The sequence below is a fragment of the Numenius arquata genome, chromosome 1 (assembly GCF_964106895.1).
Source record: "Numenius arquata chromosome 1, bNumArq3.hap1.1, whole genome shotgun sequence".
Taxonomy (NCBI): domain Eukaryota; kingdom Metazoa; phylum Chordata; class Aves; order Charadriiformes; family Scolopacidae; genus Numenius; species Numenius arquata.
The window spans coordinates 50658575-50686306 of NC_133576.1; the positions used below are offsets into that span (position 1 = coordinate 50658575).

General features: G+C 35.4%; 1 protein-coding gene across 2 annotated transcripts in view; it reads left to right on the top strand.

Moving 5' to 3' along the window:
• Positions 1-27732, top strand: part of DMD (dystrophin) — a 1192402-nt gene that overhangs the window by 842268 nt on the left and 322402 nt on the right. For both annotated transcript variants that reach the window (XM_074159135.1, XM_074159144.1), the window contains exon 51: positions 937-1172. In XM_074159135.1, coding sequence (XP_074015236.1) covers positions 937-1172 — 236 coding nt within the window. The remainder of the gene's footprint in view (positions 1-936; positions 1173-27732) is intronic.

Below are 27732 nucleotides of genomic sequence, written 5' to 3' on the forward strand. Positions count from 1 at the left end.
ATGGAGGGCAAAAGTAACACAATAGTTTATAGCCATCTATTTGTAAATAACAAAAATCAAGAAGTAAAAATCAGTCTTGAAATTCTGAATTAATGCATGTTACATGTCTCTCTGTCCAATGGTAGCTATCTGTGGCACCTCACATCATTTTTGACTGCAGAGAAAGATGCTGTGCTTCAGTATTGGGTAATCCCTCAACCCAAGCAATGAATAATGAACAGATTCTTTAAAACCCAGGTAACAGAACAAAGGTAGGACAGAAGGGAGAAGATCTGTCCTTTTTCTCCAAATAGAAGGAAAAAAAACCCCACAAACATCCAAATAACAGCACATAGTATTTTCAAGTTATGAGGAGGAAAAATCAAGAATCGGCCAAGGCTGAATTTCTTATTGTGTAAATTCCCATATTGGTCACAGAGCCTATGGGAAATACCTGGTGGTAACAGTGAGAAGATTGTTGGTGAGAGAAATTCACAGCTACAGAGTGACTGGAGACCATGGAAGAAACTTGTTTCTAGACACATGATTGTGCTGTGATACATTGGATATTGCAACCAACTTTTTTTCAGTCTGCCTCTAGCCTCGACAGAGCCAACCACCCTACTAGGTTTTGGAAGATATGTATAGCTCCACTTCAGTGACCTTGAGTGAGGGGTTCTTATTACACTGAGATCTTTGCTAGTGTTACTATGCCTTTTAAGGATAAAATTTGAATATGCTGAGAATGCTGAATGTTAAGCATACACTATAATAGAAATACTGTAGAAAACTGAATTAATATATTCTTTTAGTTTTAACTTTCCTATTTCCAGTAGATATAACATCAAAAAACGAGCTTATTTCTGTGTTACCTTTTCTACTGCATAAATTCTGTTACTGAAATAGACATTTATCCTAGTTCATTTATTCAGTAATTTTAGCATTTTTTTCTTTCAGTAACTTCTGGTGAAACTGTTGCTGTGGATACACAAACCAGGGTAACCAAGGAAACCACCACCCTCAAACCAGAAATGCCATCTTCTGTGCTTTTGGAGGTTCCAGCCTTGGCTGACTTCAATAAGGCATGGGCAGAACTCACTGACTGGCTTTCTCGACTGGATCGAGAGATAAAATCTCAGAGAGTGATAGTAGGTGACCTTGATGATATCAACGACATGATCATCAAACAAAAGGTATGAGAAACACTGATTCTTCAAGTTGAAAGCTTCATGATCTTTATTCTGCATTAAATCATTTAGCAAGAAACACAGGAGAGATGATAGGCTGCAATACATGCAGATGTTACTTAAGCTACTTTATCCCATAAACACAATTATTGTATTAAATGTTAAGATAATTAAGGAAAAAAAAGTAATTAATAATTTCTCTGATATTTAAGGCAGATCTCTTTATCTTTCTATTGCTTGTGCTGATTGCATTGTAAGAGTATGCAAGCCAATGGTTGAAATATAAACCTCATGAGAAAGAAGGAATTGCATAGTAAGCTCCAGGTTGCCATGAGGAAAGATATCCTGTGTCATAGTTTTTCTTACGTTGCTTCTGTAATAACTTTGAGAGGCTTATATCCTGCTGCTGTTGGGTTATGAAAAGCTGCTCAGTTGTCTTAAAGAAAAGAACAGCTCGTTAATGCAAGTGTTGTGTCAAGAAAACTGCATCAGTGTTACTTATGTTTGAAACCACAGAAGAATATGGAAATATATGTGCAAAGAAAAAAAAGAAGGCTAAACTTTAGCTACTCGGTAGCAATAAAAGTAATTTGGCATTATACATCTTAAAAGTAATTACCTGCCTCTTCTAGATTTAACATTGCTCAATATAAAAGATTTGGCTTGCCTGTGAAAAACTTTTCGGTGTTAGATTTCCATTCAGTTCAGTTCTAAACTGAGTTTAGGACTCCATTATAAGATTCTCTTCTGCTTCCTCTTCCTAATAAAAAAATCTAATTTATTGTAGGGAAGATATTGACATTCTTTCTCTTTGCTTAAATTAAAAAGAGAGGGAGAAACAATGGACACATTTTGCCAGTATCTGTACTAAGCAGTTTTATAAGAACATCTGTATTAAAATATGCAGATGTCTCATAGGATTCATTCTGCTTGTTTTCCTACATTTCCCACCCCTTTTTTTTCCCAGTGGTTTAAACTTTCAGTTTTTGAGACTTTTGATGTGCTTTACCTTCAAGATTAGTAAAATATTTATTTCATCTTGATTAATGATGACAATATTTGCTGTGTAGAATTATATAGTGGTTTTTAAAATGAAAATATGTTTGAAATGGCGTGGTTATATTTTAATAATAAGTGATAGTTACAATATCATCTATACAGGACATTAGATTAAAATAGATGTTATGTCATTTAAAAAGGTTGAGGGCCAAAGAAGACTTGTTTGTACATTATCTTTTCATCTTTTTCAGAATTGTCTTATTTTTAAAATTTTACGTTGTCAAACACTTGGTTCAGTATTATATTTTTTTTAACTTATGCGTCATTTTAGCATATTATTCTGGCAGGCAAAATCCGTAGCTTGCTTCCTTCTGTAGGTCTCTTTTACTTAAATATGAGATCAAATTATTTACTCTTGAGAATTTCAATTGATGTTACACATGTTTTAAAATTAGCTGGTTTATATCTGCATTTCATCTTAACTCACGGCTAAAATATTTTATCTGGTTAAGCCAACACTATTACAGTCTTCCTCTCACTTATGTTCCTGGCTGGGTAGCCCTGTCTCTTTTTTTGATCTCCTGCTGTGCTGGTAACAAAATCAGCAGGAAAACCCTTTTTTGTTGTGCTTACCTCTCTAATTGGCTGTGCAACAGAATGTGACATTTAATATATTCTCTGATGAAATGGAAGAATCAGTGTCTAAATATAGACTGCAGTTCTGTTAACTGGCTCTCTCTAATAATCATTTACTATCACTTAATACATGGAAAAGAATGTAATGAAACTTTGATTCTGCTTCTAATTTTGTCACTGGATTATTAGGTGAGTTTAGCAGACATAATTTTCAAAACTGAATAAGAATTTTAGGTTTCTCAATAAAACCCTCTGTTTTCTAATGTGTAGAGTGTCTGCAGCAGTATGTGAGCTGATGAAGTAGGACATGTGAGTACTTGACCGTCCTGAAAAGTCAGGCCAGATATGATCTGAGTTGGAAATCCAAAAGTAGTGCTTATCTCCCCAGATCTGCTTATTCTGTAAAACTTCATAGTCATACCTCTCCTGTGGTTGTGATTTAAAAGTCATTGAAAGTCACAGTATTGCATTGTGCTCTATTTGGACAGTTTGTTGGACCTCTACAGGGATCTTGGTAAGCTTTAACAGTGGTTCTGTCTTAGTAGATTGACTTTTCTTTTGTTAATCAGTTTTTCAACTTCAGGTGTAAAATGCCATCTTAACACAGCCAACTACTTATAAAAATTCATCATTCTAAAGACACATGCTCTGTGAAAGATGTTTTATTATAATGCATCTCTAGTTGCTCACCCAGAATTTAGGACACTTCAAACTGCTAGTCCCATTGGTGTGCTACCAAGCTCTTACTGTTTTGGGGTTTTGTTTCCATTTCGTATTTCTTTCAAAACAAAAAGCCATATTTCTAATAATAAATTGAAATGTCAAAGCAAAGAAATCCCATATCCTAGCAACATATGTAACAGGGTATTTTCCAAATCACCCGGGTAAGAATAAATGACCTTAAGTTGTACTTTCTTTCACTGCAGCATGTAATGTTAAAGCTAAGTCTCTGAGGACATTTTGGTTAAATTCATTTCAATCTGATTGTGTCACAAGATCAGAGCCACTAACTCTGCCAGGTTTTTCCTCCATAAAAGTTTAAGACATCATTAGCCCCCACTCAAATTTTGTGTGGATGTGATCACAGTGAATTGGTACTCTTGTGTGAATAGCATGTACAAAGGTTAATTATGGAACAAAACAAAACCAAAAAAAAGGCTTCTTTTAGTGGCAGCTTCCCTTTAATGAAAGAAACAATACAACTTAAGTTCTCCTCAGTGGAGCACAAACTATGTAGTAAAAGGAGCATACTAAAAGAGTAGCATAATGGCTATTCATTTCAAGCATCTATAGTCGATCTTTCTGTCAAATGAGTGGTATACATTTCTTTCAAGCAAATGCATTACATATTTTAGTCATCTAAAGTCATAGTGATTGTTTATATCTTGTTAAATTCTGTGTAATTAAACTAAAAGACACTAAAAAGTACATAGAAAAGAAATTCAACATTAGCATTAGTGTGATCCGTGTTTTCCTTAGAGGAAAATTACTATATTTTATTCATCTGCTTGAAGATTGATGTTTTGCAGGATTTGATCCTCAAAGAAATAAATGTAAGGCAGGCTGACAAGAGACTCATATGTTGTTTCTTTAGACAACTTTCATCTGCAAATAAAGTTCATGGGAAATACTGGGAATATATAATATGCCAAGATGTAAGTAGCTGAGGGACATGACAGAATACAGTTTACACTGTTGATTCATTTCACTGTCCTTACTTCAAAACAATCAAGATGTTTTGTATTTGAAGGTCAGGTGGGGATTCTTCATAAAAGAGAAAATTGTGGACAGAGAAACAGGATGATAAACTGCATTTTGCTACATTATGAAATAATGGAAACCTCTTCTTTAGATGCCAGCAAGCCTTTACTCAGAAACTTGCTCAGAAACCCTGCTTTGGCATCATTGTATTTTGAGGAAGGTTTGCAGCAGGAATAGATTTCTACTAAAAAGCAGTGAACCGTGGGGGTTGTGCAAAGCCTGAAGATAATTAACAATGCCATTTAAAGGGATCAAATACTATAATCTCCTAAAATTTTGAATTCTTGCCCATGGATTTTGCCAAAGTATGCTGTCCATCTAAAAAATTTGTGACATATGTCATTGAAAACATGGCTTTCAGTTGTACTGGATTAAAATATGTTTTATTTCATAAAAAGTATTATAATAATAAGTAATATTACTAATGAATTTGATTACAAACAATTTGCAGTGCCTACTTTTACTCATTGGTTCTAACAGTATAGGTTGAGTCAGCACTGTTCAGCGCAGTGAAGGAGATTAATCTGAAAAAAGTATATATGCAAAATGAGACCTACAGCCAAGCTAGTTACTGAGACTTTTAGGCAAAGAAGAGGAAAAGATACTTTCAGGCAATGATTTGTGTCATCCTAAAGTAGTCATCCAAAAAGATTCAGATAATTTATTTCTACTCAATTAATTTGTCACTATTCAAAAAGTAGGTTTGATCTTATGTCAGTTAGGTAAGTAAACAAAATTGGAACGATGAGATTGTTTTCACTATTAATTACTTAATTGATTTTTCAATAGATGAGGATCTTGTGCAGCTGATGATAGTAAAATAACTGTTAAGGAAAAATATTGGTTTATAATATTATAATTAATATAATATAATTAATATAATAATTATTATAATTAATATAATATAATTATATAATTAACAGACTTCAGATGAAAGAGTGGGCTTAACTGACATTCGCCTTGTTTGAGGATTTTTTACCTATCCTTTCCCATGGTTACGTACCAAGGAATTTAGTATACAACTTTATAATTATACATGCATCTTTGTATGCAACTTTACAAATAATATTCTGATAGACGGAAGAATGGCAAGCTTTCTGTCCAAACTGTTTTCCAACATATAAAAATATAGTTTTCCAAATTCATATCTTGTTCTTACAGAAGCCGCTGTAATTGCCCCATTAAAATTTGTAGTTCTGCATTAAGGAGTATGAATCAGTGTACTCTAAATGTACCCAGGTTGAATGAAAACTTGTAGTTTCAGCCAGACATTTGTGTCTATCCATACAATTTGTATCAGAGGTGTAAGCCATAGGTAAGGTGAAGTCCACAAGCTTTTGGACAGGTATTTCAGGTTCTACAGGTATGTGAATGTTTCATATTAGTGACATATCCATGTAAAGACCCATGTAACACGTCTTCAGATAGTATGCTGTTGAAGAACATCATAGAAGATTTTACACTTGTAGTTTATTTTTTTCCAGTTAAGTATTCTGATCTGCTTAAAGGGAGGAGTTTGCAAGTCTAGAATCCAAGTATGATGCCAGTAAGTTGGGAGCTGACATTCACACTTTCAGAATCAATCTTCAGGACCATATTTGCCCCATCCCTATCTCTGTGCTGTCATGCTGCTCTGAGGGTTGTTTTCAAAGCTTCACATTCTCTAGGATCTTCTATTTCCATGTGAACACACAGCTGCAGACATTCCCAGGGGCGCTATTGGACCAGGATCAACTGCCTCCCAGAGCAGGGCTGGAGCTAAAACTGATTCTGCAGCATGTTGGCATTTTTGTGCACCTCCTCTGATAGCAGAACCCTATATATGACTTTATGTTTTAAATGGTATGCAAAACCTCCTTTACCTCTATGAATTTCACTGTAGGATATATTCACTCAGGAGACTACTTTTTTTTTATTTTTCATTTTATGTATATTTCAGAGTGTTATTGTTATTCTATTTAACATGGGATATCTATCAGAATTCTTATTTTATACTGTGTCATGCTGTTAGACTTTTAAAATTAATTCTAATTTGTGAAAAGTACTGGAAGGCTGGTTTAAGTTTTTGAAGTGAGTAAAAAACCTAATAAATGAACAGATTTCTAAATATATTGGAAAAACTAAGAACTACAGGGTTTTTATGCTGAAAGATTTCAGCTTTTTTATAGAATAGAGAAAAATGAAAAAATGTCTGTGAGCCGTTAAGCTTATTCTTAAAGGGTAGAAAATGCAGCAGAATGCTCTAGAGGGCCTGGAAATCTGAGTCTTTAAAGGGAAATGGAAGGAAAAAAAGAAAAATCTATTAATCTGAAAATTACACCTCAAGGGATATAGAATATGTGTCAGGAGACTCTTTTTTTAATACTTTATTGCACATAAAGACAGCTGATATTTTAAAATAGCTTGGCCAGCTCATTACAGTATGTTAGAGAGTATATCTGTTTTCTGCAACAATAAAAAAGCTGTCTAAACACTGTCTTTTGGAGAGTGATTAACAACCATTTCCTTATTTCTCTATGATGTTAATCACTAGGAGTGCATAAAAATTTTACCTCTAAGGATCTGGTTCTAAACTCATTGCAGGAAATACTTTAATCTTTTTTCAATTAGTTTTCATTCAGGCTGTAAATCATTATACAAACAAAAAATACTTGATACTACAGTTGTGTCTAAAGACAACTTTCTTCTGTTTACTTTTATTGGCCTATTGTGAAATAAAGTCATTATTTTTTTTTCCAATTCCTGCCAAATAAGCTTCCAGGAAAAGATAAATTTCATGATTACTGCAACTGACATGCTGTTAGGTTCAGCAGGGAAAGGGCAAGAGTATAGGAACTCATTTTAATTTGCATTTATATGTTGAATATTAAAGTATGCACTTTTCACTAGAGTTGCATTTTTCAATAGCAAATATATTTTACTGTGTTTCTAAATCTGACCTAACATATATAAATGACCTATTCCATCGACGCTGGACTTTACCTGACTTAATTTTTTATCCAAATCAACCTGTCGTCGTGTGTTTTTGCACTCCACTAGTATGTGCAACTCAGAGATCTGCTGCATTGGGCCCTCTACAAACGTACTATGGATGTGAAAAGACTGTTTAAAGTTATGTGCTGTCCACAATGTGGACCATGTGGAAATCCTGCTGTGCTAGAGAGTATAAAAATTGCTTAAACTTTCATGAGTTCTGTGTGTGCCCAGGCAGCAAAATAAGCCTAACTAGATGCTGGGCTGCATTTAATAAAACTGTAGGCAGCATGTTGAGGGAAGTGATCAGTCCCCTCTAATCAACATCTGTGAGATCACATCTGGAGTTCTATGTCTAGTTCTAGGCTTCCCAGTGTGCAGGAAACACATGGAGGGAGTCCAGGGCAGGGCAACCAAGGTGCTCAGGGGCTAGAGCATGTGATATATGAGGAGAGTTGCTCAGCCTGGGAGAGGGCTCAGGAGGGACCTTATTGCTGCCTGCAGCCACTAAATAGGAGCCTGTACAGAAGATAGAGCACACTCTTCTCAAAGGTGCACAAGAAGAGGATGAGAGGCAACAGACGCATGCTTCAGGAAAGTAAATTCTGATGAGATATTAGGAGAAAAAGAGTTCATGATGAGCATAATGAAACATTGGAACAGGCTGTCCGGAGCCTTTGTGGTTTCTCCATCCTCAGAGATATTCAACACAAAACTTCACAGGGCCCTGTATGACCTGATGTGACTCTGAATTTGGCCCTATTTGATCAGTAGGTTGGGAAAGATGTCTCCAAAGGTCCCTTCCAACCTAAATTATTCTGTGATTATATATGAATGCTATTCTCAAATAAAAAGATTTTGAGTTGTATACCTTGTCAATGAAACACACTTTAAAGGAAGGAAACATGTCTTTATGCCACCTTAGCACCCCTCCCACCTCAGACGTGATTTGCTTTAAGAGCTGGAGCAGTCCTGATAAAATTTTAACACATTATTTAGTTATAAGCAGCAGTGAGGATCTGCTAGGACAGTTATGCAAGTTTTGGGGGGTGTATTTTTGTATCCAAATTAATCTACATTGTTAGCAGTAGTAACAAGAAAAGCTAAGACTGGCTTTGTTTATATTCAGAAATTGTTGGAAATATAAAAGCAGCTTGTTTCTAAATAATGATGCAATGTATAAAATTCTAATCTAGTTGTAATCATAAAATGCAAATTAAAACTAAGGGGAAAAATTGTATATTTGCTCATTTTATGTGTGAGGAGATGGAGGTCTTCTTAGAGAAATAAGTTTTTCTCTGTAAGAAAATAAAAACATCAAGTCCCAGCAGAGCTTCCTAATGAAGCTGATCTTGAAACAGAGTTCTTTTATGTGGAAAAGAAAACGATCACAGAATTTGAAGTAAAAAATCTACCATCTTGAAGTGTGCCCTATTGTCAAGGGTACTCTGATACTTCTATAAACACTACTTAATAATAATATAGATCCAGGGATTTGCTAGCAGTTGGACAATTCCCTCTTGAGGCAGCGCAGCCAGCAGTGTCATTATCATCCCTTTTCATGAAGGGATTGTTTAAAAAAATGTCACTACCTTTTTTAAGCTGTGTCAAATAACTAGTGTCTAGTGACTTAACTCTATTGCAGAAAGATAAATTCTTGGAATTCCTTCTTATTTTTTTCCAGTGGAATGCTATAATAATTTTTTGCACTTAGAGAAGCCCTTGTGGAGGGTTCTCTGTTGATTTACATGGATATATTGTGTTATAACACTGTTGTGAAGTAATCAAAACTACTCAAATAAGTAGTTGACTTAAATGTAAGCAGGAGGCAGGCATCTAACTCACTAAAGCTCCTGCAAAATATTACAATTTTATATTATGTAGAGCTGCTTAAAAGTGAAAGGTAAAATTAATAAAAACACCATAAGAGGCATAAAGGCATATTTGTTTTCAGGGGCACAGGGTTCTTGATTTTTTTTCTCCATTCCCTAACCATTATACACATTTATTTCTTCATGTGATCCACTGCTAGGCATGCATTGTCACTTGATCTAAGATGAATAAACAGTAAATTCCTGTAGTTCTGGTGAGGGATAGAAGTATTGGCACAGAGAATTGCATGTCTTGCGAAGCTGGTATTATGGGGCATTGAGGAGAGAGGGACACGGTGCTGTGAATTTGCCTGATCTTCACTTGCTTGCCCCACCTTCTTCACCTTTGTGCAACATGGCCAGTTTGTTTTCTTCCCCCTAGAGTCCTCCTGGCCCATCTCTTCTTCAATATATTCTCCTTTTGTCTCTACTAAACTGAATTTTGCATGCAGATGATGAGGAAAAAAGGTCTGATTTCGCCTGACACCTCTAAAAGCTGATGTCCTTTGTTAATGATGAACAAGATGTTGAAGAACCACTAGATTCTAGGGTTTCTAGATTCTCTTTTTCTTTCACTAGTCGGGGAGGGTGATGGGAAAGGGTTGTATGTTTATTTTTTGTTTTGTTTGATATAAAACCAATCCTTTTATTACTGCAAAAATCTCAAACATTCATATTAGCAGACAACAAATTTACAATGTAAATAGAATATTAATTTTTCAGGTTACTACTCATTGCAGTGAAATCCTAGAAAATGGTTGAGTACACACTGAGCTTGAAATATGAAAGTATTCCCATTAAAAGCAATAAGCCTATATGTTTTCCTCAAGAAAAGTATTTTTCTGAATCAAACCAGAGAATTCAGCTCTTCACACAATTCAGTGCTGAAGGAGGACTTAATTAAAAGAAAACTGTTTTTGTAGTAAACATGGGCCATTTTACATTACTCAAACCTCTTATCTGTCTCTGTTGCTAGCTGATACAATAAGCGAGGTAACAAATCAGTTCCCAGAACTGTATTCTGCTGCTTTTGTGGACCATTGCTCTTATTGAGCTAAAAGACCAATTTAACCTATCACCATGGCACTCCTAACATTCATGTGCTTTCTGCTTGTATGAAGGATTTTGTGCAGCCAAATGTGGGTTTCATAAATAGAGGTTTAGTCACCTCAGCCAGCACCCACTTTTCTTTTCCATGCTTCTAATCTTGTCAAATCCTCCAGCTGAATTGTTAAACATGGAATTCACATTGGGGTTCACGCAGTTCAAATATTGCAACTATTTGTTCAAGAAAAATTTTCCCGTTAGCCACAGTTACATGCTGCTCACAGAAGTACAGCTTAAAAAAAGGTAATGCTTACTGGTCTTTTTCTCGAGGGATTATTGCAAAGCCTCCAATCAGAAATAGTCGATAAAAGGTAGGAAGACCATTCAGGGTGACAAAATTTGAGCTAAACTAATCCACCGAACAAGAAAAATATATAATGTTTACTGTTCATTTTTGTGTGCTTAAATAACTAGGCAAGAGCATGGTATAACTATCCCAAATGTGTAGTGCTAACTTTTTAATAACTACTGATATTAAGCTTTTTGCTGATGTCAAATCTTTAAAAACAGATCATAAATTTGTAATAAGTGCTCTTTTATCCAGACTATTACAGTGCAATGATAATCTTGGGTAGATTTCCTTAAAAAAATAATCCATTGAAGTGGAAGTTGGGTAATAGAATCAACACTGGAAATATGCTGGAAAAAAGAGAAATGAAAGTTGTAATTTTTTAGCATCTCACACGTCTGGCCTTGTTGATAACAGGAATGTGAAAATTGCTTAAGGAAGAGAAAAGAAAGAAAAATTTAAAAAAACCCAAACAAACAAACAAACAAAAAAACCCCAAACAAACAAAAAAACCCAAGTCTAGCCTAACAAAATATCAAAGTAGAACAATCAAAACATTTAAATATTTGTAACTGATTTTTAAAATTATTTTTTTCTATATAAGCATAGAGTTAAAAAATTAGAGATAATGTTTGATGTTTTTATAGCTCTATGTATAGACACTAATTTATTGTTGAGGAGATCATAATTGCTTAAAATTTAAGCATGCTAACTTGATTAACAACTTGACCAAGTCTCATCTAACTTATCTCCGAATTCAGTAAAAAGAAATTGTAACATTTGTAGCTTAGTCTGCCTAGTTCTGAAGTGGATGTCAACAATAGGTGAGGTGAATTTCTCTCTGAAATGGCTTGTTTCTCTCTATATATATGCTCGATGACAAGCTCAGGTATAGATAGCTTCCTACACTTGGTCTGATTCATCATTACTTTTTTGGTGGGGCAGTTTTCTGCTGGAAAATATCTGTATGAAAGGGCAAGCATGTTCCATGGGGAATGCAGTGACTCTCTGACTGCCTGCAGTCAGATTCCTGCATGTAAACCTGCAAACCAAGCAGGTTTCCTATAACATGCAACAGGCAGTTCCCACCATTCATTAGCACAAATAAGCCCCTGGATAGCAAGACCAAAGGCAGCAATGTTATTCCTTTGGGACAGTGGGAAACTGCCTGATTTCTCTCCCTCTCATCTATCTGTCTCCTTTGTCACCCCTGAATACAATAGCTTCAAGATTTATATTAATTTGTTTTTTCTATTTAAAAAACCCCAAACCTCAAAACAAAACCACAGAAAAATTGTGTTCTAATATTAGTATTAGTAAAGTGAAAATCTCTATTTTCACGTTTAAAGTGTCTCCTTTTTGATGTTTTTAGAGAACAATTTGACGCTTTGTTTCTCTGGAAAAAAAAAAAAGATCAGTGTTTATTTCTAATTAGAGTAGAAACTGGTTTTAATATTTTTGAAAAAATGTTTCTGAGGTAACACAAAGATCCTGTTTTATTTTGCTTTCCTATTCAGAGAAATCTCTGTTATATTTTTTTCACCAAGAAGCAAGAAGGTAAAAGAAAGAAATAATAAACACAAGGTGAATGTAAGTGTTTCTCTGTTTGTGGGGAAGAATGATGTCTTTTGGGCTACTGTGAGTTACCAGAGATGTCTTACTGCGTATGTCACGGAATCATTTATTCAAACAGACAGTTTTGAAGGTGGCATGGTGTGGGACTGTATCTCAGGGTAAATGCCTAACCTTTTGACATATGTTTGACCATATGAATGGGACTGTTTTCCTTTGTGGTATGTTATCAATGTGTCTTAAATTCCTACTGTGCATCGTGATCAACACTGATAGCATTTTTAACTATTCTTATAAATCCTTCTACCTCTTCATATGTGGCCCATATGGCATAATTTTTCTGTGATGAAAACTGGTATATTTGGCACATTCCTGTAATGACATTCAGATGTGGTATTCAGCTCTGACAAAGTGATGTGATTTGTAAAGGGATAACAGTGCATCAGAACTCGTAAAAATTATTAGCTCGCTTGCTGGTACTGTGGTTTTGGGTGGCTTTTTTTCCCCCAGACCTGTTATTAAAGCATGTGATAATGAACAAGACTATAGATACTAGGGAATCAAATGATATCTGTGGGTACTAGATGATAACTCTAAGAGCTTAGCATCAATGTGCTAATAAAATCAACTGCTTCAGCCATTTGTATTTTGTAAATATTCCCTGACTAATTTAGAGGAAATAAAATTAGGAAATTTAGAACTAATTTACTAAAGAAGATCTCTCATGCAGATTGGTGCAAGTCAGGGGAAAGTGCTTTGGAGGCAGCGGAAGCTGAAACGGGGATGAGCAAAGCCAACTGGCCCTTCTGGGCAATGACTGTATCATACCATGTTGAGCCTGATGTTATGAAGTCCAAAATAGCACTTCTGCTTACCTGTACTGAACTACTCATTGCAGAGTTATACAGACCTGCAATAACAATCCACAACAGATATTGTTGGTAGGATTGACTTAGAGATGGAAGGGTTCACAGAAAAAGAATTAATGGGGGGTTGTGCATTTGAATTATAATACTGATAAGGCATATGTGAGTGGAAAAAGTTGAATATTTATAAGCGGTTTCAATCAGGACTTAAATCATTGTTCTGAGTTGGGGAAAAAGTAGATGAAATAGTCTCACAGGTCTTACGGTTATGGTTAAGAGAAGACAGGAAAGATGGATGAAATGTAGGTGGAGAGTGAAGGGTAGGAAGAACAACGTAGTTGTTGAATTAGAAAAGTTTGCAAGACTGTTAGCTTGTTTACTTTAAGACATAGTTGTATGAAGGTCCATATTGATGAAGTGCAAGAATTCAGTGAAGGAGAAAGATTTGTAAGATAGAAATGCTCTTGTGTTTATCTGGAATAGTTTATGCAAATTTAATGTCAGTAAATTTCCCTCCCCCCCTTCCCTCTCTTCCTGCTAGACTGCAGAAGTTTTTAGGTCAAACATCATTCACCTTCTGAGAATGATGTCTAACAAATATCTTTCTTTTAAACTTTCTATCTAAATATGCTGAGATTAAGGGAAAATCTTGCATGTTGAAACTTCTGTTCAGTCATGTTAGTTCATTTTGTATATTAGTTTCTGTTTTTCATTAAATTACTTTCCAGTATTTCTTGTCAAGGTGAGAATTCATGTATTTTGTTTGAGTGTTTTTATATGAATTTAATAATTTTGTGTATCTCTAATAATTAGAATTACTTATACATAAACCAGAATTGTCAGTGGAATCTAAGGAAATTGCACACCTGACTTTTAATTTCCTTGGGTGCTCATTACCCAATTCCTTTGAAATTCTTTCATTAGACAATCTTCAAATCACAAATCTTAATTAAAATAACAGGACAGCGTTTAGAGAGCTCCTAGTGTAGAATACAAAGCATATTTTTTTCTTATGAGAAAATTAGGGTGTTTTTTTTTTTTTTACTGTAGGATTCACAGAAAATGTGTTCTCTTAATTTCATGTTTTACTGTATGCTTATTTCTGAAGTGCATGGGCTATATGATCATTGTTAGGCTTTGCTGTAGGCTTGATGTTCAGGGATGCTATTTAACTATATATAGGATAAATGGTTCTTCAGCCTGTTTTGAATGATGGGTAAATAGCCATTTAGGTTATCATTTTCAACATTCTCTCCTTCTACTGCTATTGCATAATGAGACTTTTTCACTGTAATTATCATTTCCAGCACCAAAAAAACCCCATATAAGTAGCAGATTATTTTTTTTAGCACTATCTCAGAAAGAAAAAGAATGAACAGCAGGACTCTCTTTCAGTTCCCTGTAGATCAAAAGGATTGTAATGGATTGTTAAAAATGATGTGAAAACAAGCACTTTTTCACAATACTGAACAGAAAATTATGATTTTTTCCTTTAAATGTTTTGCTACTGATCGTTCTCCTTGGAGACATTCTGAATTAAATTCAATCCATTTGTGTATTTTTTTTCTTTCTTTTCCAAACTTATTGGAATTTTCTCTGTGAGGGATGCACTGTGAGGAAGGTGATACAGCACAGAGGATGCCAGTTCCTGTAAGAGTTGTCCATGGCATACTGTTGCTGGGCAGCACCCTGCTGTCTGTCTGCTAGTATAGGTTAGGGAAAGAAAAAGAAAAAATGTAATTGGGAAGATATTTATTGAAATAATTCAGAAATAACTGCTAAGCAGCATAAAGATTAAATGTTAGGAGCTAGGTTTTTAGTTCTTATTTTATGGTTTGCACTGAAGTAAACTAAGCTCAGATAGTAAAAGATGGGAATAACTACACAGTGTTTTCTCAGAGCAATTTCTTTCTATTGTATTTGATAAGAACTTTTTTTTAAAAAAAAAACCTCTTAGGCAAAGCCAAGTGTCCACATCAAAGTGGAAAGCTACTTTTAAGGAGAAATTCAGTGAGAAATGTAAGATTTAAAGGAAATAGTCACAATTCTGTCCCTTCTAATGCCAGCCTTTCAGGAAAGTACCATTACACATAATTTCTGAAATACTACAGTGTACTTTTTAATATTTGTTAATATTCAGCTCTCTCAATTAAATTATTCAATTTGTATTAAATATCTTTTAAGAATGCAGGCATTTGTGTGTGTCTGTCTTTCAGTGAGGAAATTTTTCAATACAGTAATCCTTAATGTTTAAACTTTTTTTTCTTAGTTTGGTATGGTTTAATGCAAGCAACTCTGTCACTTAAAAATAATGACACAAAAAACCCCCAAAACTATATCTAAAATGAAGCTCTCCATGATACAAATCTGGTTTAATTTACACTCCTATCCTTGCAGTTATGGTGGAGAAGGGAGTAGCATTTTGAAGCATATTAACTAGACTTCCTTTTATAATTCAGAGAAAACTCAGTACTTTATTATTTGTGAAAACATAAAATTTTTAAAAAATAAATTTTAATAAGGGAATGGAAGAGGTAAGTGAAATAAATATGTTATATGTCAAGACTGTGTGTACAGCATTTTACAGGACAAGGTGGGGGGGAGTGTTCCCAGATATTTTTGGTCTGCTTTTACAGGTTGTCTGCTGCTGACCATAATATGTACAAAAAGGAAACAAAATGTATTCATTCAGAACATACTTAAAATTTTGCTGGTTTGCATACCCAGTTTCTCTGAAAAAAGTAGGTTTATAACATCTGACAAATCATACATTTAATTTTATCACCCAAACACAGAGATTATTATTATCCTTCTCGTCCTTTCTGCAGTATTCTCATTTACCTTTGATACGTGGCAGTTTTGGTCAGCTACATACTATGGAGATTTGCTACATGAGTTCTTAGACACTGTTGATTCTACTGAAAAGAAAATAAAACCCAACACGTTGTATTTGTTTTGATCATAATTCAGCTGCAAAACAAATTCCTGGCATATCTCACTGAGCAATGACAAAATCATTTTTAATTCTTATTCTTAGACACAAAATTGGGGCAGATCGTAACAAAAATGATTGTATGTTTCTTGCTACTGAAATGTTAGACCTGTTATCTTGGATTTCCAAACCATTTAACTATTTGGCCATCAAAGAGCAGACTGTTATCTGTTTTGGCATTAATCTACTTGCAACAGCTACTTTGGAGCACAGTTTCAAAATGACAACAAACATGCACAATGCATTATAATTATGTCCCTTTTGGGAATAAGAACTGCAGAAAGATTTCTTGAACTGAAGTCTTGTGTCTTTGTATCTGTGGGAATTAAAAATGTCCTTTTAAAAATCTGTTTATAAGGTATATTTCCTAAAGTATTGCATAGGGTTCACAAGTTTTTTTTAAGAGGCAATAAAATGCAAAATCATATGTATGCATAATATGAGGGGAACGCTCAGTGTAAATTCAATCAAGAATGAAATGCTATTACATGCAAACACCTCCTGGGCTTGTGCAGAGGTAATGGACCATAGGAAATAGATAAGTGACAACCAAGAAGAAGATATGTGACTTTCCTTACAACTTTGTTTAATAAAGCTCTCAACATACATTGTGGATATAATGTGTTGTTTTGTCTCCATCCAAATCATCTTAGTTTTTATTCCATGCATTTTGTAGACTGTAATTTGGTGATAATGGCTTCTTTGCACAGTTCAGGAGTGATGAACAGGAATAACAAGTCAGTTAATAAGAGGATGTGCGTGTCTTTTCCAGTACAGAGCTCTTTATTTGAGTGGGTCAGGAAGAAAGTCATATTTTGCTTCTAAGAAATGTCACTATGGATGTAGTATGGAATATTTAGGGATAATAAATAGGGGAAGGCTGTTTTTAAAGCAGGCTGTGTAAGAGTCGAGTGAAGAGACTTACCTTTTTTTTTCTTTTCAGCCTTTCCTTAATTGTTACAAGCTTATTATTACTTTGAAACATGCTTATGAAATCTGTAATTCTTGAAGGTTGTCTTGTGCATTATCATTAGATTCAGTCACTTTGATCTGTGTTGTAATCTTCCAAGCTGTACCGCCTGAGTGAAGAGCGGATTTGTATTGTGCTGCCTGAGAAGGGCTGCAGCTGCAACATGATTCAAGGAGTTAGGACATGGTCTCTGTTTCCCCCTTGCTCCAGTTGGGAGCAATCTGTTCAGGCACAGAGAAGTTATGTCCTTTTATTCCCTAGAGGGAGATGCAGTTGGATTCTCGGATGAACCGTTCGTGTTACCTCAACCTTGTCAACTTTTTCAGACTTTCTCATTTCAGTGGAAAATTGTGATGACTAAATAATTGGAATATGATGCAGGCATGGAAAGCATTTTAATATGTATCATGTTTACTAATATTTTTTTTTATTCCTTGATTTAGATAAAAAGTCAAGTGTTTGGAGACTCCTCTTAGCAGCAGCTAGAAAAGATGTTATGTACTGTTAACATAAATAATATATTATGCCAACATAATAACAAATCAAACCCTTTTCCTGTTTACTACTGAAAGAGCATCTATTTATAACACTGCAGATTTCCCTATAATTTAGAAAAAGAATGAAACATCTTGCACAGGATTTGGCATGAATTGGGATGAGGACAACATTGCTCTTAACAAATAATTTTGGTCTCATACGACTGTATTTGTCAGAGATCTCTCAGTGGTTTAGGTTGCAGAATTGGTATTTTATAGACCTACAAAAAATAAAAGAATAACTAGGTTTATAGATGGGACTAAAATTGAGTCTTACCGCACTTGAAAGCACAAGAAATGCCTTACTGGATCAAACCAGTGTGCTGTCTAGCACAGCAAAGCATCTCTGGTGGTGACATTAGGACAAGTTGGGCAGGGAGAATGTACGAGCCCGGCTGCTCTCTGCAGACTGTTCCCCTCATACTGCCCCCACCCCTAGCATCCATAGATGTTGGATTTAGGGTATAAGGACATATTACTGCCTATTCCTTAGAGCATCTATTTTTCAGCCTATTGTCCATGAAGCTCTCTAATCCCTCTCTGAAACTGCTGATTCTCTTAGCTCTCACAGCCTCCTGTGGCAGCAAGTTTTAGATACTCATTACCTGCTATGAAAATAAATAATTTCTTTTATCTGTTCTAAAACAGTTTCCACTACAAGAGTTCAGCATATTCCTACCCAGTCTTTTCTGTCTTTCAACCAAATACACATCCAGGAGAGAACCTTTCTTTTTATGTAATGTTGCCAAATTTCTTAAAACTCTTATCCGAGAGACTTTCTAAAAAAATATTTTTTATATATATGTGTCCTACCTAAATCAAGTCATTCTTCTCTGCGTGCTTGTTGACTTTAAAGTGCAGGACTCTCTTAACAAAAACTATGGCAGCTCTTTCCAAGCAAATGACACAGGTTAATTTTATTCCTCAGAGTGGTTTTATCAACCTCTACTATATGGGGAACGCAGGCATACAGAGTAGCAGTTGCTAGGATCCGGGAGCCCAGTTTCAGGATAACAATGCTAGAACATTGATTGAAGCCTCACATTATGGTCACATCTCCTGCCATCACAGCTTCTCTGATCTTCTTCAGAACTGGAATATAAATTCTTGGTTAATTTTTGAGATTAGGTAATTAATCCAGTTTTGTTTTTAAGTACTTTTAAATATATAATGGTATCCAGACACCCCCATAGCCTTTCTTTCCTGTATACTTTGCAACTATATGTTACAGTGCACACCTATCATTCTGCCAGCAAACTTCTGAGAAACCTGATACGTCAGTTAAACAAAACCAAGATCTTTATCTTAGAAGCCAGCAGTTTTCACTAGAGTTAAAAATAGAGGAAAGGGAGAACTATGCTGCCATTTTGCACTGTCATTCCATAAAAAATATTATACTATGAGAAACTACAATGACAGAGGCCAATTTCAATAGCAGTAAGCTAACTCAGGAGAAGAAATAATTTAAGAAGTGTTGTTCTTATTATAGTCAGTCAGTCTGCAGGTACTGTCTCTCATTCTCCCTTTTTTCTTTTTTCTCCATTGTTATCAAGTAATTAAAATAAAAGTTGAAAGTCTATTAGTTATAGGAAATGCATATGATCGTGTTTTTATGCAAACCAACATTTAAAGTTCTGTGAAAAATGATGCTATAAATTCTCATAGGGCTGTATATTATTCTCCATGCTGCTTTTTTGCAGTTATTTTTTTCACAAAGGAATGATAGGTATAATAAATTGGGCTTGAAGGAGATTTTGAAAGGCTGTGCAGTCCAGATTTTTGCTTCAGGCAGGATCAACTAGACAAATTCTGACTAACCTGCTCTTTAATTCAAAATTATTTTCTCTGTAGTTTTGCAGATTTTTTTTCCCCACTGCTTTGCAATCCTTGAACCTTTTGAACCTTTGCAGTTCAAAAGATGTTTGTCTCCAACCTTAGTATCCCCTGCTGCAATTTAAGCTAACTATGTCACCACAATGGAAATTGAGAACAGTTTACTCTCTGTCTCAGCAATAACCTCATACATTTGAGGGCTGATACTTACTTCAGTTCAATTTTCTCTAGAGTAAATGAATCCTGCTTTTTAAAATTTCTATCCTTGTTTCTAGACTTCTGACCACCTGTCCAGTCATTTGCAACCCATTCCTATGTTCATCCGGTTTATTCAGCTAGTCATTTTAGTGCTTTGCACTTACCGAATTGAATTATTAGGTTTTTTTGAGACCACTTGGAATCATGTTCCTCTTCTCAAGTGTTTGCTGCTCATTCGGTTTTGCATCATTGTGAATGTAATAAATCTACCGTCTATTCTATCAACAGCAAGCAATTAATGAAAATTATTACTAGACATTATACAAATCTGTATGTGGCTTCACTTGATAGTGCCTTCCCATATAGTACATTCAAGTTATGTTTTCCCATCAGTTTAACTTCCATTTAAATAAAAATGTCCTATCTTGTTTGTGGTAAGGTCACATGGGCAGTATCAGAAGCCTTGCTAAGGGCATCAGACACAACTTCTACCTGTTGTCCACTATTGGCAAATCTTACAGCTCCAGATGAAAGGAAATATGGTTGACTGGTTACTATTTACTCTTGATAAATGGTTGGCTGGTACTTATTATTTTTTCCCCTGCTCACAGATAGTTTAATTATACGTTCTAGAACTGAGCTTAGAATAATTCACCTAAAATTTCCTGAGCAGTTTTCTCTCCCTCTTTCAAAAGTGAATTATATTCATCCATTGCATGTTCTGAAATGTCTACTAATGCATATGAGATTGCTTGAGCAAGTTCCTAAGTATTGTAGCTGAAATTCATGAGTTGTCACATAACAATTCATATTGAGCTAGATAAGAACAGTGTCATACCAATAACAAAATTAGTGTTGTTTGTTTATTGTCTTTTGCACAGAGACCTGCCTTGAAGCTGTTAGCATAAGCATTAGCGCTAGAACCAACTTTGTTCAGACTATCACTTCAAAAATTTCAGTGACTGTTTTACTGTATTTGGGAAAAATGTTGTGACAATGTAAGACTACAAACTTTAGAGCATTTGCAAAAATAATCTCAACCTTGTATAATGTTACAGAAGAGAAATGAGCAATGGGTTTGCAACTCTTGTTGCAAATAGGGGGATAACAAACACAGTGGATAATAGTACAAAAAGCTATTTCAGCTCTCTGTGATGGGTTGTATTCCCGACCTGAATATTGTCTACTGTTTTGTATTACCTGTATACATATATGTGTGTAAGCATGTATGTGTATATATACATACATGTCAGATACATATTATATATATATTTTTTTTTTTTTTCTGATATAAGATGTAGTGAAGAAGAAGAACAACAAAATCATCAGGTAGCTAGAAGGATCAGTGACAGTAAGTCATAAGCAACAGCCTCGCCAGGCAGTGACTTAGAGGTTGAAATAGTGAATAAATATTTTCAAATATCCTTCCAATAGGAATAGTAGGAAATAAGTGCAAGATTAAATTATGGACAGTTAGTGCAGATATCATCAGGCTGATCCATGAAGTTAATCCACAGTTGCTGTGCTTTTTAAAAAAATTATGCAGAGTATGCAACAATGAAGACTTGACTCTGACCTCTTAGTCTGTCTTGCACACACGTACATACACAGATGCTAGTAGTACTGCAATATTGTGGAGGTGCCTTGATTACAGATAGGCTCATTGCAGCTGTTTTAAATGAGATAAAGCTGGGGAGCAGATGCAGGAACAGGTAAGTCGTTCTGCATCCAGTCAGTTGAGACTCATCAGGTCTCATTAACTCAGGCTGTTCCTGAAAGGTGCCGTACTGCTGAGCTGGCCCCAGAAATTACACAACTGTGTTCACACAGCGCTCTGTGTGCATTAGTTAAGTCTACCTGACCTAAGCTAGCTCTTTACTGAATCGGCTGCCCCGTGTTGTATTTAATCCAGAATTGAGGTTAAGTCATCTGTAGGTAATTGAGAATTGACTGCCTTTCTGAAGTGCACAGCTCGCATATCAGTTAGCTGCTCTCTTGCATATCACTGCTTTTCCTATACCTCCATCCTCTCCCTCTCATGCCCATGTCCTGCTGTTCACTCTCATTCCTGTTTTTCCATCCTTCATACACTTGCGCTTGAGCTCAGCCTGAAGCATTTGCCTTTCTCAAATAGTAGATGCTGGTGGATGTGGTACAGCTGCAGCTAAGCAGTTGTGTAGGAAGCATGCAGTGTGGGTGCAGCTGGCCAGGAACTACTGTTCCCTCTTCCAGGGGAATGTATGTCCAGATTGCAATGGTATGCTGGGGTCTGGGCACCTTATGATAAACTCTTGGGTCTCTGCTGTTGTGGCAGTTGCTGATTTTTTTTGTTCAGTATGGGTAATGAGTATGACCATGCTTTGTGGCTATTTAGGGTTTGAGTGATTGTTAATCTGTGGATAGAGCTTCAATTTGGAGATAATTCAATAAGCATGCCCTCAGCCAGTAATTCTGTGCAATTTTGTGCATGTATAGAAATCTCCCTTAATGTATCTCGTATGTGACTTTAGTTGTTTGTGGTAGGGAACAGTCCACCAAGAGAGTAACTCATAATCTCATTTCCATATGCAATCTCTCTCATGCTGTGGAAGACAGTTTGATCTACAGTGACATTAGAAAACAATAAACCATCAGGCCTCAAGAGAACTAACTTGGCATACATATGGAATCAGTTATAATTATTTGTTATCTCTTAATGCCTGCACATCTGCATCAGTGAGTAATTAAAGTTTGAAAAGAAGCTAAAATTTTACAAACTGATTAAGGTCTTTGCAGTTTTTCAGAACTACATGTGGTTTGGGGTTTTTGTTTTGTTTTGAAGGAATATAGGGGCCATACTCAAAGAAATTAAAGCAACCTCATTTACACAATAATCTACACCTGGAATACAGATTAAGAAAAAAATGAAGTCACAGCAGTTATTCCTCTGCCAGGAATCTGTTTAAAAAAAACCAAACTGTTTTCACATCTCTATTACCATAGTCTTAATAATGTCCTACACCGCTGCTATTGGTGTTGCACTTCTTTGGCATTCTCTCTCAGCCTCATCCAAATAAAAATGACAGATGTGTAACTTTAGATACCTGTACACCAACTACTGTCATCCTCCATTCCTCAGGTATCGGTTTTCAGTAAAGTAGCCCAACCATTTTGCATTTCCTTTGCCAGTTTGCCCCTGTTGCTTTTTGTTAGAGCCATGTCCCTGTTACTTTTGTCCTCTGAACTTTCTGGCAGAAGGCACAGACTAAGAGCAAAAGGAGGGTCATAGGAGTAAACTGGCATAGTGGCATTGGTGCCGCTACTATACCAACTAGAAATGATCAGGTAGTGGTGCCTCTGTAGCACTCACGAGCCTTTCTGAGAAATGAGCTGATACAGAGTATTAGGACATACTGAGGCATTGCTCCTAAACTGGTCAGTGCTTTGGAGTTTTGTTTTATTTTTAACCAGAATATATTATGCTGTCATGGATAAATAAACTGATGTTGCTTTTAGCTGGTTCATCAGGACTAAAAGATAATGGCATCTGTTCCGTTTTATGTGCAATATTTCTCTTTTATTTCTTAGCACAGTTGTTTATCCCTGTTTTTATGATCCTCAGCCCATGTTTCTAGAGAGTTCTTGAAATCCCTTGGACAATGGCTACAATTTACGTTTTTGCATTTTCTAATGCTTGGAGTGAAGGAATTTAGAAGGGTACTCTGGAGGAATAAAGTAGAAGCAACATAAATAGTAGCTTCCTAAACTCATTTTTCTTTTGTTAATAATTAATATCTGACAAAAAAAAAAAAAAAAGATTGTTTGCCTTCAAATGTAGCTCTCAAGAAAAATAAATCTTATGTGGTTTGTCTGGTGGAAAAAGCCACTGGAAAGAAGTGTATCTGCATTTGTGTATGTGATAATTTTAGAGAGAAGAGAAGGAATAAGGTCAGAAAATCAAATAAGAAAAAAATGCCAAGATAGATACATTTTTCAGCAGCATAGACTGTGAAATACCTTCCAGTTTTGCAGACTGGTATTTGCAAGAAGACAGTGACCTCAATCTGGAGTCCTTCCAGGATTCAGCTCTTGAAGAACTGCTTGTCACAATCTAGCAATACTCTCATTTCCATAGGGAGATACAAATCATTAATTTTTAAAAATGTAACACATTTGGAAGCTCTTGTTTCCACCTACCAATATGGCCTTTCTGTTGAACTGACTTTGTTTTGGTAACAGGGAGGGGGAGAGCTGGAGACAGGGTCCAGATGCATTTTAACAATCTTCTAGTTAATTTGGATTCTCCACCCCTGGAGAACTGACTGCATCAGTCCTTAGCTTATCCTCTATATGGTATGACATTTTCTTGCGCATTACTAGTTTAGTGAGTAAAAAGTGAAAGTATCACAAATGAGATAAGGCCAAATTTTCAGATATGTTAAACTTGAAAATAATTATTCCAGAATTTTATATATATATATATTGTGCTTCATGTCAAATTGTGTGTCAATGCTAGTAAGACGTAGAAATACCTTATTGGCATGGAAAAAGTTAACAATCAGTGAAAAGCTGAAAATCAAGACAGATTAACCTATAAAGATGAACATTTTTCACTACTGAGTTGTTAGCAGCCAGTGCCATAAGCCCATATGTTTAGCAACTGAGGTCTGTGAATTAAAAAAAAAAAATAAAAAATTACTTCTCATGTTAAAAAACAGCACTATAAAAATGCATGATATACATTCATGCAATCTTCAGAGTTATTTTTCGACCATGACTGACAATGTTATGCAGCTGCATGTAGTGAATTACTGAATATGGTCAGAACTTTAATGCAAAGCAACGTATGATATAGTTTGTTTTACTGTTAAGGTCCATCTTTTGTAGTGCAAGGGAGAGCAAGTATATGAGAATAATCTAGCAAAAACCTAGTGACAAGCTTATATCTTTTTGGAATTGTGGAAGTACTTTTTCTATAAAATGTTCATATTTGCCAAAATATAACAGGAACTAAGTATAAATAAAAATATACTGGAAGAGACAGTTTTACACTCGTTTTCATTCTTTGTCCCAAGAAGAACTTGGCTCACTAAAAAACAAGTTCTGTTTCTCTAAATCAAGGGAATTACAGCAACAAAACAGTATTTTGCAATGCAGAGAAAATCTTGTATGTAGAAAAATGTCAGTACTTCAAAACTACTTTACAAAGATAATATAGAGAATGGTATTTTAATTTTGAATTTTAATGGTGAAGTTTGTTCTGAGATTATTTTCATTTTGCCAGGAACATTTATTATATCCATAAGTGTGTTGTAACAGTATCCCAGGAAATCCTCCTCCTCTGCTTTGACCAGACTCTCATGCTCAAGCTCATTGCCCCTCAGGCCTCAGTTAGTCTTCAGTTAGAGAACTGAAATCAGAGGAAGGCCATTGATTTTGAAATTTATTTTCCTTGGGTTCCATCTTTGGTATTGCAAAGGCCCACTGCAAAATCAGTATCTATAACTATAGCTAATTATATATAGCCATTTGTCTGTATACATAAATACACATTCAAAGCAAATTATTAATTTCTGCTTTTATAACAATAGTGTCATTCGGCTTTAACAGTGATTCTTTCTTTTCTATTTATGTCAGTTATATTTCTGAAACTGTCATTCAGATAATAAAACTGTATTTTCTGAAAAAGAAAAATGCTAATTTTCCTTCCACTAAAGTAGAACTGTGTGGCTCCTCTGCAAGCTACTAATCAATGTCTGCACCTTCTGCCTCAAGCAATGGTTACAGATGAAATACGTTAACAGTTCATAGTAAGAGTTCTCCTTGTCTGAACAAGAAATAGCTCCAGTTTTATGCTTAACTTTATGCTTAAACACTGCTCTCAGTCAGAAATTGATTAAGCATATTTAAATTCCATTATATCCATGTGAGGGAAGGGGAACAAAGTAGGAATGATACTGATTTGGGGAAACAGGTGTTTCAAATTTATCTCAGATCAGTTGGCATTATAGATGAGTTGAAATTCAATTCAAAATGTATTTTTAATTTCCCATAGATTCATAAATTTCAAGGTCAGAAAGGACTGGAAAGACTCATATACTATTTATGAAACCATAATCCACGAGATTTTACATAGGGATTCCTCTTCCAGCTGTTCACAATTGTGTCTGACTATCTATTAAAAAAAAATCATGTGATCTTGATTTACAGAATTCTCTCAATTAAGGATCTCTTACATTTTTCAGTCATCTGCTTTGCTTTTTAGATGGACTTATTACTAAGAATTTACCTCTTTTCTGTTTGAACTTTGCTGTCTTCAATTTCCAGTCAATGTATCTTTTTAACACTATTGTTTCCATGATTAATAATGACCATATTATCAGAAAACTGTCTTAGCATAAACCCTTAGCATAAGCAAATTTATGCTTCGCAGCAAGCTGTGGGTGGGACCAAGGGGTGGGACCATAAAAAAACAGAGAAGTTGAAAATGAGGTATAATTGCATAATGTAAGCACCTGTCTCCTAGCGTTGACATCCCTGCCAAGCTTTGCTGGTGCTTAGCTCTACAACAGTGCCTTTTGCTGTACTCCTTCGGTTTGGCTTTTGCCTATGAATAGAAGCTCTTCCAAGCTGCTCTGCAAAAATTTAAGATCCAGTACCCATCCTCAGAGCAAGGCCTCCTTCACCTGAATCCCAATATACTCTTTAATCTGTCAGGTGTTCTCCATCAGCATATTTAAAAGGTATTCACTGGAGATGCAGGAGGAAGAACCACTGCCTTTTTCTTTTCCATTGTATGTTTTCTAGTGGATAAGGCATCCAGACAGACAGTGAGTCACCAGCTTTTAGTGCCTTTCTTATCTCCCGCTTTTCAAAAATGTCCCTTACACCCGGCTGTTTGGTTGGTGTTAGTCGGTGCCTTCTCTATTGAATTGGCACCATTGCTCAGAAAAGAGCTGAGGAGTCCCAGGATAGAAAAGAGAAAGCAAGGACCCAGCCCTTGTCACCAGGACACCCCTCACCTGTGAGAAAACAAGGAGTGCTTGTGTATTTTTGCTTGTCACACAGTGTCTGGGCATCTTTCCACACAGCCTACACCTGGCTGTGCTCCCTTCTGAGGCATTTACTCTCCACCTGCTTTTCACACTGCAAAAGAACTGGGGGACCTAACACAGCTGCAGCTCCTACTTTAGCTACATGTAGTGATACTCAAGTGCACAGTACTTGCATCTGTTTCTCAACCTACCCCATAGCTTCTTACATCATGAAGGGCAAATTATGCTTTTTGAGTGTTAAATACGGTATTGTCAAAAGACTGATGTCTCTGTGACAATAACAAGACAAGATGGTATTAATAATTTACTAACTCCTTCTGGCAATTGAGAACTTCTAAAATTAGTTATAAAGGTAAGTCTTGCCTAGTCTAAACTTTTAATAATCCATTTTTACTATATACACTATTTTGTCTTCATAATCTCCACAGTCTTTTAAATGAAATGTTTTTCCTGGGCTTGCATTAGCCACATTATATACATTTCCTTCCTTCACTGTTAATGAAATATGAACAATATCAGATTATTTCAAGTTTCTATCTTTACCTTCTGTTGTGTTATTGTTGGCCTTAAGTACATGGCTACTGAAATATGGAGGAATAAAAAACAGAAGTAAAAAAACCACAGCAAAACAAAACAAAGCAACAAAAATGAAAACAAAAATGAAAGCCACAAGTATAGCTCTAGGAGTAAAACCTTTCTGAATATGCCAGAAAGGTTTAGGTACCAAAACTAAGCTTGTTCCTTTGTATGGTTCTCGTCTTTCAGAATGACAACGAAATATGAATAAAGATAAGGATCCAAGTTACTAGATTTGGGCTAAAGATATTCCAGAGTTATTCCAATATATCTTATCAGGCGTGGCAAATGTGAAGTACCTCCTTCCGCCCCCAATCTAAATAATTCATTCAATTCATAAGTTCACTGTAAGA